This window comes from Chinchilla lanigera, unplaced genomic scaffold (genome assembly GCF_000276665.1).
Source record: "Chinchilla lanigera isolate Chin_1 unplaced genomic scaffold, ChiLan1.0 scaffold00001, whole genome shotgun sequence".
NCBI lineage: Eukaryota > Metazoa > Chordata > Mammalia > Rodentia > Chinchillidae > Chinchilla > Chinchilla lanigera.
In genome coordinates this window covers 39,412,830-39,426,157 of record NW_004955402.1, presented here as the reverse complement: position 1 = coordinate 39,426,157, position 13,328 = coordinate 39,412,830, and the positions used below count along the sequence as shown (strand labels likewise).

General features: G+C 34.6%; 1 protein-coding gene across 2 annotated transcripts in view; it reads right to left on the bottom strand.

The window, feature by feature from the left end:
- Positions 1-10,627: 10,627 nt before the first annotated feature.
- Rab27b (RAB27B, member RAS oncogene family) overlaps positions 10,628-13,328 on the bottom strand; it is a 58,031-nt gene continuing 55,330 nt past the window's right edge. For both annotated transcript variants that reach the window (XM_013510869.1, XM_005372952.2), the window contains one exon: positions 10,628-13,274. In XM_013510869.1, coding sequence (XP_013366323.1) covers positions 13,085-13,274 — 190 coding nt within the window. In that variant the 3' untranslated portion in view covers positions 10,628-13,084. The remainder of the gene's footprint in view (positions 13,275-13,328) is intronic.

Below are 13,328 nucleotides of genomic sequence, written 5' to 3'. Positions count from 1 at the left end.
GCCATCCTGGACTACAAAGCAAATTTAAGGTCAGACTGAACTGCATAGTGAAACCTTGTCTCAAAAAGAAAAAAAAAAAAATGAAAGATACTATTGAATTTGATTTTGGTTTTAGTATACAATGTTTTAATATGGAGGTACAGTTTAACATAGTGTAGTTGAGACTTGCTCATTAGAACTCCATGTTCACGTTGGATATAGCTCACTGGCATAAGCATCTGCCTGACAAGTGCAGGGTCCTGAGTTCGATTCTCAGTACCAAAAAAAAAAAGAGACAAGAACTTCAGATTCACTTTGGAATGGCCTGTGGATTTCCTGAAAGTAACAATAGTCAGTTTTAGAAGCCTGAGAAGATGTAACTCTTAAATATACAAGAGAATCTTTATAGTAAGGTAGTATTTTATAGGCTTATCATTTCTTTGCCACATTTATTTCCTGTATCCTTATCGTTTCAACTTTTTATCATTTGAATTACATTTTTAAATAGATGTTTTAGTGATAAAGCAAAAGATTATAATGGAGGAATGAAATTTATTTAGTCTGAAACCAATAGTGCACAGAAAATGTAGGAAAAGAAACACCAGTTGTAGTTTAAGTAACTACTTCTAATTATACTAATCAATGTCTGAGGGAACCTTAAATTCATACATGGAGTCAGTAAATGAAAACAAACTCAGTTCTACTTTGATTGCATATTCACATACACACACAGTATCATTAAGAAATATTTGAACTATAAAAATTGAGATAGTATATCCTTTGAATAATTGCTTATAAAATGCCTTGTGATAAAGAAAATTGATATTATAGTGTGTGTGGTTTCTTTTCTTATTTTTTTAGTGTCTCAGTATTCCACCGTTAAAAAATATTTTAATGGTATTTATTTTAGGTATACATAATAGCATTTATCATAAAGAATTGGTGCCTGTACATGATATATCTTGCTGCTTCTTTTTTTCCTCATTCCTCTCCCCTTCCTTCAAGCCCTCTTCACCTCCTTATTTACAAAGGCTTTGTTTCCATTTTTTCCCTTCTGTTATTTTTTTCTTGTCCCTTCCTTCCTTCCCCCACCCCTGCCTTGTTCCTCTTTCCATTTGAACATTTCCTTCTCACTTCTCAATATCTATTATACATTTTGGTCCTTATTTACACTTTTCATTCTCACACAAGAGAAACAATGCAATATTTAAACATATATGTGATTTACTTCACTTAAAAATATAGTCTCAGGGTGCATCCATTAGCTAGAACCCTTCTCCACTGTTGGTGGGAGTGTCGACTGGTGCAACCCTGTGGAAATCAATGTGCAGATTTCTCAAAAAACTAAAACTAGAGGATGCATTTGACCCAGCTATTCCCCTTCTTGGTATCTTCCTGAAAGAATTAAAAACATCATAGCACAGCAATGTATGTGAAACCATGTTTATAACAGCATAGTTTGTGATAGGCAAATCTTGGAAACAACCCAACTGCCCAACAATAGATGAATAAATAAAGAAGATATGGGTTTTTTTTTATATATAATGGAGTACCACTCTGCCATAAAGAAGGATAAGCTGTCCAGAAAGTGCCCCCTAGACAGTCTGTTAGTTACCCAGGTAACAGTTCCTGTTACAAGTTCATGTTACCTCTGTCTCCCATAAACGGCTGGTCACTGTGATGCACAGCTGGTCACTATGATGCATATTTTAAGAACCAATCAGAGACGGCCAAGTTCTCTGCTCTATGCTCCCCCTTTGCAACCATCCTCATGAAAACCTCCCTCCTTGAGCCTTCAGGGCCTGATATTTTGAAGAGCAAACGATTCCTAGTCAGTGCCCTTCTGATGTTAAATAAATCTGCCTCCAAATCCAGGGTACCGTTTAGGTGTTTCTGCTTGCCATTGCAAAACTAGTGTGTGGTTTTCTGTTGTTTTCTTTTCACATCACAATTTTAGACATGAATGAATGAAGAAGTTTTTACGTGATTGTTCATTCTATATAATATGTACTATATATGGATTATCTTCATTAGTGAAGATATTTAAATAGTTTCATGGATTTTTTTTGCTAATTTTTCCTGGATCCAAATGGACAGCAAAATAAATTTATGAAGTTCTTGTTCTAAATTTTAAAAATAGTATGAAATGAAGAAGACCACGTATGCTTTCCAAATTTTTGTATATTTCTTCCACTTAAAATCCCGCTCTCTCCTCTGACTTGCCAATAAATACAGAGTCATTATCAGTGTCTCAGTAGTTCGCCTACCCACCCAGAAGCTAAAAGTGCTCCAACCAATACCATAACTACTGTACTTTTTCTAGTTAATTCTCTTCTCCCTCCCCCCCTTTTCTCCATCCTTCCTTCTTTCCTTACCTTCCTCCTTCCTTTATCCCTTTATTTTTGTGTAAAACATTAAAGATATAATAAAGATTTAAATAATTATATGAAACTGCTTTATTGTTAAAATATATACTTTTTATGGAATTCAAAACATACTACCCTTACTTATGCTACATTGGCATTTGAGAAAAGAGCAGAAGCAGGAAAGTCATTTTACCTTTCCACTCTCTCCTCTGAAGCAGATCGTGAAATCTAGCAAGGATTTTTTTGATCTTTTCCCACATGATACTCATTGGAAAAATTCCCTTTGTACCACCCTCGTTTCTAAAGACCCGGGACTCAGAAATGTGTTTAAATGCCCAGATGTGTTTAAATGCATAGTGGAATTGTGGGAGATTGGACTGTATTCCAGGGATGTGTTTGATTTCTTATTTAGAAGTTTAATCTGTGTAATTAACTGATTAATACACAAAACATAAACCATTATAATCACGTTAATAAATAAAAATATTTGACAGAATTAATTACCAATTCATGATAAAACTCTAAGAGAACTGGGAATCATTGAAAAATCTATCATTCTTATAAGAAGCACTTGTGGCAATCCTCCTTCAGGTAATATAATTAATAGTGAAAACCTAACGCTTTCCCCACCAGCACTAGGATGTCATAAATGTGCCTGCACTGCTATCCTGGCTACTGGAATATGACAAGGAAAGGAAAACACAAACAAAAGACACAGCTGAAACAGGCAAAAACAGAACCTTTTGTGTGTGTTTCATATACTTGATAGAAAGAACTCTAATGGATGAACTGACTAACGAATGCAATTGACTGATTTCTGACAAAGGTGTCAAGGCTATCCGGTGAGGGAAGGGAAGTGTCCTCAATGGTATTATGAATACTGGAAGTATCTGGCTGGCAGAGAAAACGTTTCCTCATACTATACACAGTGATTAAACAAAATGGGCAATATGCCCAAAGGTAAAGCTGAAACTAAAGAATTTCTAGGAGTAAACCCACCTTACCTTAGCAATATGAAAATAGGTAAGATTCTAATACATTCAAAGACCTTGAACAGTAAAAAATATTTTTAGCTGAGGTTCATTAAAATTCAAATATTTTGCTCTTTGAAAGGCACAATTGAACAAAGAAAGCAAGCCACAGAATTGGAAAAATTATACATAATATGTATATAATTTTTATCCAGAATTTTAGATACAATGAATTCTTAACATGATGATGATAAGAGAAACAAATAAAAACATTAAAATGATGGGACAGTTATTTTGTGGAACAAGATACAAATGACAGCTATACACATGAAAAAATTTTTACCATATTAGCTGTTAGAAAAATACAAATTAAAACCACTAAGAGCAGCAAAAAGGAAAAGGACTGGCTACTACTGAGGACTTGGAACCACTGAATTTTCTGTGCACTCTGGTGGGACCAAAAAAGGGTAGAACCCCTGGAAGATCAAATTATTTCTCAGAGTGTTTAAATATACTTTTATGATCTAGCCCTTCAATTCCTTGGTTTTTATCGAAAAGAAATAAGAGCTTTTGTCCACAGAAAGATTTAATACCTGAATTTTCATACTATCTTTATTTGTGAGAGCCAAAAGCTAAAATCAAATGTCCCTTAGCAGATGAATAACCAAAGTATGGTCACTTGTACAGTGGAATTTAACCCAAAGATAAAAAAAAAAAAACTATTAACAAATATATACAATAGATAAAGCTCAAATCATTATGCTCAGTGAAAAAAATTGAGAAAAAAAGAAGTTATACTATAGGATCTCATAGTGACATACCAGCATTTGCCTGTGCGACAGCAAGGCGTCACATATGTGGCCGCAGAAGTTTGAGGTTCAAGTCCACACCAATGGAGAAGAGCCACTCTGACAGCACATACATTTAAAGTATTTATTAGAGAGCAAAGAACGAATAAGAAAACAAAGTTACTGCACCACATAAATGCCAGAGGAAAGCATAGGGGGAAGCGAAGGCATTAGCCCCCTTGAGCGTTCTGCACAGACCCGTAGGGCCTTTGGCCGGCACTGGTGAGGGTCACTGAGCTGCACTCTAGATTTTCCAGTCATATATACAGTTTACACAAAGGTGGCTTGGTACCAACAGGCCTGCATGTCTGGAAGGGATCGTTCCTAGCCTTGGCCAGAGCCTAGGAAAGGTCAGTCCTTTAGGTATCAACAGTTATCTCTATATACTCTTTTCTCAAGAGACGTAGTCAGCCTCTCTGCAGAAAAGCATGTAACTAAGGTAATTTTAGCAAACATCTGCATTGTGCTGATTCTTATTTTTAACCCTTTCCCTGACAGCTTAGGGACAGAGGTAGAGGAAGGGAAAGATTGGAAAGGGAAACAGAAATTTGGAAACAGAGAAATAGTCAAAGTCTTCAGAATGTTGATGCTTTTCTAGGTAGAGACAAATCATTAAATTGTGCAACTTAAATGTGTGCAGTGTATTACACATAATTACTTTAATAAAGTTGTAAAAAAATAAAAGAAAATGTTAGTCATTTTATAGTCCACCTAACTGGTTTCTCAGGTAAGATTTATTAATTTCAGCTTCAGTGAATATTTATTGAGGGTGCCCTAGTTTCTGGGCTAGACTCTAGACACCAGTGTTACAGCAGCCAGTGGGCAATGGGGATGGGGAGCAGCGAGGAAAAAAGAGAGAAAAATCTTTACCATCACTTAAATATACTCTAGTGATAAAGGATAATAAAGTCCCTGATGTTTGTTGAGCTATGATAAAAAAAAGCAGGTAACAGGGAGTGGATTTCCAGGGACGACAGTGTGGTTAAAATTTTAAGTGGCACGAGTAACAACTGGTAACTATACAGTGGTAATTTAATAGATCAGTAATTTAAAATAAGACCTCCCTCTTGAAATTAACGTTTAAGCAAGAACAGAAAGAAGGCATTGTTTGTCATTTGGTCAAAGTGGTCCAGGCAGATGCTCGTGCAGGGGCATAAGTCCAGAGGAAGGAATAACCAGGTGTGTTGGTGACAAGGCCACATATTCGGGGATCAACAAGTGCAAATATTGTCTAAATGTTCTTCCATACGATGTAATCTTTCAGATTTTCTTTGTATACATCATTCCTTTAATTAGCAAGTTTCCCTTCCATTTCACCTCTGAATTCTGAGCAGTGGGATGCTGAGGATGTTTAAAAATCTGTGTGCCATTCCCTTCCAAAGTCTAGTTGCCCAAGTAGGTAGAGAAAGCCCATGTTCTCTGAGAGTGGCAGTGAAGGAAACTTCCTCTTAGATGACTCAGTGAAATGGTCTGGTTTTGACCAAACTTGTTGGCTGAGAGACCTCATAATCAACTGGTCTTGGAAATGAGGGGGAAAGAAAGGGCCAACATTCCTGAGCAGGAGCCAGTGGTATGTGCCCTTACCTAAAACATTAACTAGCACAATCCTGAGTTGTTCCTTGAGGGACACTTTCTCACCGGAGTGAATGAGCACATAGGGTTTCTCTGCGGAGCCCAACACATTGCCATGTTCTCTTGTATACTGGCTGCTGTTCCTTCTTTTCAGCTATGTACTAAAGAGGATTTCATCTTTCAGCAACTCGTGGAAATGGTTCAAAGTTATGATAACTGCAGAAATTATCTCTTTTCCAGTTCCTATAAGTCTTGGGTCAAACCACTGTTTGTTTTCTTCCAAAATCGTGACGCAAGTCACTGCCATGCATTTCTAACAGTACACAATGCTCACATTCTTACTGTTGCTAACTTTCTCCACAAGTAGTGATCTGTATCAGAAGTCAAATTTTCTTGGTATAAAGAACTGTGAATAATACAGCATACCTTGCAAACAGTTTTAAAACAAAATCCTACAATTACAGAAAGGGAATACCAGGGTGTTTTCTCTTTTTCAATATAGGTTATACTATGACTTTAAAGTTCCCATAAAACCAATAGGGAAAATGAGCCCCTAATGATTTTTCTGAAATAATGTACAATGAACCCAGTGGCAAAAAATTCTACTTGTATAAAGCAGCATTACGTCTACCTGTGAAAAAAGTTGGGAAAAGAGTGCCGGGGACTTATTTGCTTGCACTTGGGAGAGTTATCGTTAATAAAAACTCATCATTATCTTGGCAAAGTCTCTCTATGTAGCATATGGAGGGAAATCCACTCTGGGAACAAGGAATCCTTTGTTAATGAACATTGTAAAGGAAGCTTTTGGCTGCAGTCTCGAGTTGGCCTTAAACACCAGACTATTACCAGTCTGTGACCAAGGGAGGTACCACCACCTGTGCAGCAGTTTGTTATGGGGAAGAAATACATTACAATATGTGAACCACTTCAGTACCATAGACAATTTCAACATATTAATTGCTAATTTTAATGGATGTGTCATTCAAAAGTGTTAGAAAATTTCGTTTGCAAACCCTGATCTTTAAATAATTAATGAGAAAACTTAAAGAGGTAATGAAAGTCAGTAAGCCAAGTCCAAATCACTCATTTCCTACCCATTTTTAATATGACACGACTTTCACATTGATACTGATTTAATGTTCCCCACTGACCACGAATCAGCACAGACAGAAAGTTGCTTTGAATACAGAAAATAATTGATAAAAATGCATTTTTATTTGAAAAGTGTGCAGAAACAATCACTGGATACATTTCTCAGCCATGGTATTTAAACCCACACACCACATAATCATTGGATGCTACTATCTCTGAAGCTGCTAGAACTTTGGTACAACAAAATAATGACCTAACTGTGATTGTTTGGAATCACAGTATATTCAGGGGCGTATAAAATAAAAACTCCAAGTTCAAAGTTTTAAGTTACATTCAAAGCATTAGACAAAACAGAGATCTGTGTAGAAGACAGACACAACATGCCTAGTTTAAAAATGAGGATAATATTACTCAAAGGTAAACAAGTGGGCTACAGTAAAGCACTTCTGTGTTATTTTAATAAAGCGTCTAGTTTTAACACCTTAACTAAAGCAGAATAATTTATTTTTCTTAATTTCAAATACAATCAGAATCTTTCACAAGGCGATAGACAGAAAAGCCCCATTTGTACAGATTTTGACCAGATTATAGTTTCTTATCTATAGCTGATTTGACTTCTTTGAAAGAAATACAAGATAACATACACATTGAAATAGAGCTCATATTTTCTCAATGTTGAGATATAGTCAACATTTTCAATCAAATACAGTGACCTCAAGGTGACTGCCCACTTGTAGTTTCTAGTCCATCTTTGAAATTAGTGTGTTTTTCCTGCTGTAAGTGGTCCAGATTATGACTTTGTAACTCATTTTAGCTTGTGGTAAGAGTGACTATTTGAAATGGAATATACTTTATTAAACAGTTTTTAGTATATCCTCCTTTGAGACTACTGTGGACCCTTTGAGGTCATCAAATTTTATAGACTCATGTGAGAAGCCACTGACATACTGGATAAGGTACTGTGGTCCCAAAGACATTTTTCCTTTCTACACTGGGCTTTTTTTCAGAGAATTTTGGGGGAAAGTCCCCCCAAAATAAAGTGAGCATAGTTTACAGACAGTATTTTAATGTGCCAACAAATATAAGGGCAGCAATTACTGGTTAAATAAGAGCTCACTTGTGAAGCTCAGATGTGCTGGTTCTTACAGAATCTACTAATAAGCCTTAAAGGTTAAATCATCTGAGAGATATTAGCTATGACTTCCAAGATCTCTTGGAAAGAGAAGGAAGCAGGAAACCAAAGTTAAACCACTCAGTAAATACCTTTGTATATTTTTTCACAAAAGATGACATTATCTTTAAATAGTCCTACTATTTTGGTACTAATGTTTTTGTTTGCTTATGTTTTGTTAATACATTTCTCCACATATGAAGTTAAAAAATATCTTAATCATGGATTATTGGTACAAAGAACTGTGCAGAAAAGCATATTTAGGATGTTACTCCTTAAAAAATTAGTCCAAGTACAATTTATGAGAATATTGGATTCATATACAGTAAATGAAATGTTTTTAAAAATCCCATTTTTGATGACACTAATCAAATGTCTGGCATTTAAATAATTTTATTAGCTTTATTTTAAGGGCATAGCTTCTAGATGTTAAATTAAAATGATGAATAATTTCCATGGATCTAGTTATAAACACTTTAATCCTTTATTTCTATCTAAAAATCAACCAATAGCTTTCTTCATATTCTCCAATATTGAAGCCTACAATTTAGCCAACTTTCAACTCTTTTTTTCCTCTTCAGCTTTTGCTCAATGATATCATTGTGGATAGGTCTTCACCTAAGAATTTGAAGGCAATAATTTCATACAATCTTCAATGTATCCAATAATTTTTATCATTTTTACATTGTAAGACAAGCAGTCTCAGAGATTTATAAAGCATTGAGACAACATTCACATAAGGTAGCATTTTATATCTATTTTTATGTTTAAGAGATCAATATTCTCCCAAGAAACAAGCAGATATCACCTTGGTCAAGACCAAGAAGAAAATACAGCTTGTGGAAAATTACTAGACAACCTTTCAAATATAGATAGCATCGTGGCATCATTAGAAATGATAAATCTTTCTCTAAACTATGCAAACACTAGACAGTGCTGTAAAGCTTGGTCACAGAATGCAAAAGGCAACTCTTTTACCACTTTGGCTAACATCAACCCTCAGATTTTTAAAAAAGATATTATATATCCTAAGAAATGAGATTAGAATATCATTTTTATATTTTGAGTTTTATAATATAAATTTAAAATCCTTTATGGATTTTTTTTCAAATTTATGTGTGATACACATTAAGAAAAGCATATATATACATCTGTTTTAAAATGAATGGAGATTTAGAACAATGAATGATTTTATTTCACTAGACACTAGTGCTTCACATTACCTACTATGCTTTTGTATCTACTCTGTCGAATGCACAATATTGGCTTCTAACTTTTATATGCATTCTAGTGGTGAAGAGAATATGGGATTCATCAATTTGTTGATTCCTAACAGACTCAATTTCCAGTTTAAATAAATTCCAATTGTGGCTGTTACATTATTTTTTAAAGTACTCATGTCTTTCTCTATAGTCAAGCTTCTATTTCTTATACAGGGGACAAGAAAGCGCTGATAAAAACTCTCGCCCATAGCGATATGCAATGTAACAACCACTGTTGATTTGTATTAATTTGTCTTGAGACCCTGTATCACTTTGAATGTTCTTGCTTTGATTTGTTTACATTTGTGATACTGGTATGCTGCTACTGTTCTATTTTTTTGTTTGTTTATTTCTCATGTACTACACTCTTTAAAATAAAAAAATAAAAAACAAAATAAAATAAAAATAAAAATAAATAAAACCTCTTGCCCAGTTCTTGCTATCTGTACAGGTTGGCAAACAAGTATAGTAGAAGCATGACAAAGATGCACAGAGTGGTCTATTTGGTGAAGTATAACAGATAAAATACTTTAGAAAATGCTGGTCTTAAACTGTTTGCAGTGTGACAGCTCATAATATAGAAATGAGAAATAACTGGCTAGAGTGGTAACCTACAAGAGTTTTAAAATTCTTAATAGATATACAAAGTCAACTCCCAACACGCAGTATTTTAATTTGTGACTTGTTACCATCATCAGACCAAGACTAACATTATATTCTCTTGACTATATTTGATTTTTAAAGGCTTTCTGCAATTACATTAAAAGATAGCCTTGTACCTAATCACAATTAAGAGTTTCAAGTAATTCCCACTCTACAAGTAAGCCAGGAAATCAAGAGAAGGTGGTAACAATCTCTAGATTCCAATACAGTCTTTGCAGTCTTTACTGACGATCTCAGAAGACCTTTACTTGGGTTAGTGTCTCAGTAAGGCCTTCCTAAGAGTAGAGCAAATGAGCTGTGGCTGGAGAGAAATTTGGTCACAGAAGTATTTGAGGCACTAAGTAGGATGATGTAAACATCGAACCTGTGTAAACACTCTAGAAAGGAGTTCTGTATCAGAAAGGGTTTCATGTACATTTCAAGCATTTCTTCACAATACAATATGACTTACTGAAGCATTTGGAAATGATCAGTAGCAGGGCACATCTTGGATAAAAATATGTACTGTTGTGGGATAAAAGGAACATGGAATTATTTGAAGCCATGTGTACGCTCATGGCACCAGATAAGTTTAAAACTGGAAATGACTTCTATAGGGCTATTATTAACCTGAAATAATGAAAGAAGGAATTTCTAATAATGGCTACCTAGATTTTGGGGTTCCATGTCAAATTTTACAGAGAAAATATTTTTAGGTCAAGTATTTACTTAAAAATAGAATAATGTTTTAATTTTCTTGTCAGCTTTAAAATTCACTCCTTTTGAGATTATTACCCAATAATTGTTATTTACAGGCATAGTTCTATAATTATGGGCATCATCACCCTCTGCTTCATGCTCCAGCTATCATATAACAATCTTAAAACAGACCCTGAAAAAATACCCATTAGATAATTGACAATGACAGAATCTTGGCACATTATATCAATCATATAACTGGAAAATGAATAGTAAATGAAAGAAATATCCAACAGGAATATCTTTAGCATTTTATAAAAGCCAAGCATTCCTTATTATGGAAATGTAGGAACACCACAATATGGACTCCTCAAAAAAGAAACTCATGATAATCACAAAAATTCACCAAATTTTATGACAGCAATGGTTACACAGTTTTTCCCCACTTTCCTTCTAGAAGAAGTATCTTAATTACTTAGCTCATAGCTTTTTATCTTCGTGGCACAGGCACTGAGTTCACGGAGAGCATTCCAGAGAAAACAGTGCTGAAAAGAATATTGAATCATGGTCCAACTTAGAAGGTGGCACAGTGCTAAAGAAATCACAGGCTTAATTAGCACTGCACAGTTATCACTGCAAATTACACCGGGATCCATTCTCATACTAGCTTCTAAGTTATTTTGTTTTGTGGCACATGTGTGGGTCTAGTTCATACTAAAAGCAAAAGTAGTTATTATCTTGGATCTCTTTGTGTTTCTGAAACATTCAGTAGCCGATGGAGGTTTGTAGGACTGGTTGAAGAGAGAACTGGGATTCTAAGGTCTCTAATGTCCATAACTTAACTAAGTAAATATACAGAGAATGGAAAAACGAGGTTTAGCTGGAAAAAATGTATAGGAAAATGAATAATCCTGCCAAAACATTATAGACTCATAGTAAAAAGAAAAAAAAATGAAGTAGTTGCCTTTATCATTGGTAAAATTGACTGATATATATTATTTATATATAAATAATAACAGGGATAGCTTGTGTGTATCAGAAACTAAGATTAAAAACTAATGTACTATTAGTGTACACAATTATAAGAAATAATCAGTAGAAGATACCTTTGTGATCATTTTTAGAAAGAAAAGGCAGCTTTATACAAAAAAAAAAAAGTAACTCACCATATTTTGGGTGAGGTAAGATACGGCTTCATCCTGGCCCAACCCTCAAACATAGTTCAGCTATAGATTTTTTTCCATAGACAAAATAAAAACATATTGTAAGAAGGAATGTGGTACCATCAATTTTTATATGATTAATGACATGAAAATTCAGAGTGACCCTAGAATTCATCCATCATTATTCTGAGGTTGTTGATCTAAAAAGTGACAGACTTAATATTTTTGCAATTGATTCAAAGTCAGGGGTGAGTCAGGGTTGGAGTGAAAAACATGAATTAGACTTTCTAGTTCTTTTGTAAACTAAAAGGAAACCCATAGTTAAGAGTTGTTTTCTTTTATAACAATGGTATATTTTATCTTTAAAATTTAGGTTAAGTAAGTTTTCTTGACTATATTTGAAAAAAGATATTTAATACATGGCAGTGGTTTATTTGTCTTTGTAAGGGCCACATTTGCTGAGCAAAATAAAATGTTGTGGGAAATGGAAAGTTTTAGATCCCAGCTGATAATGTCAGCTTCTAACTGGCTTGAGTGAACTTTGACTAAATAACTCTTCCAGACATCTATAACAGATACATTTAATTTCAGCTGTACAAAAGCCATATTCCTATACTTTTATTTTTTCCTCCAGGGCATTTCTCTTGTACTTTGTCATTCACAGTCCTGTTCTTGTCTACCTGCCATTTATTAAGACTATAAAAGCCATATTACTCTACAATCTCATTTCAACAGAATTCTGACATTCACCCACTCATAACCTTATCAGTAATTTAACCACTTTAGTTCAGCTTCTTGGGGACATACAGTAATGTCATTCTTAATGGACCACATAGAATTCTTCATTGTGTAACCAATTTTTGCTAATATGTTTTGCCCAATGGAAATGTAGATGTATGAATCATATTTTATATAAATAAATGCAAATTTTAAAAAATCTTTCTGTATTCTTCCACTAGTAGCCTATTCCTTTCTTCAGTGTGACAAGGCAATATTTGCTCTCTCTTTCAAAACTCACTGATATTTATTTCTAGTATACTCTCTTGTATACCATACTTCTTTATGTTAAAAAAAATTGAGCATCCATGATGGTTAGATCACCTCAGAAAATCTTAGATTTTGTTTGGAAGGGACTCAGGGATAACTGGTCAGTTCTTTTGGATGCTTTTAACTATTCTGATTTCTTAAAATAGATTTTCTGGATGGAAAAGGAAAGCATGCTGTTGTGCATGGTCTACGCAACAACAATTTGTGGTTTGTCACTGTTTTCAGGAGTAATATTTGGATGGGTTTCTTGCTTATCGGCTCCTGTGTAGAGTCTAGCAGGCACATTTCTTCTCTGCTGACTTCTCCCCATCTAGCTTTCCAGAATTGCCACCATTGACAGCATCAGGGAGCTGTGTCTTCTCCACACACTGTTCCATCCGTTTCATGATTAAGTCCAGAAGGGTTTCCACAGATTTCTCTACATTCTGTCCGGTAGCTGCACTTGTTTCAAAATATGGTATGCTAGTATAGAAAACAAATGACAGATATACTTGAAATTGACAGAATTGCATGTAT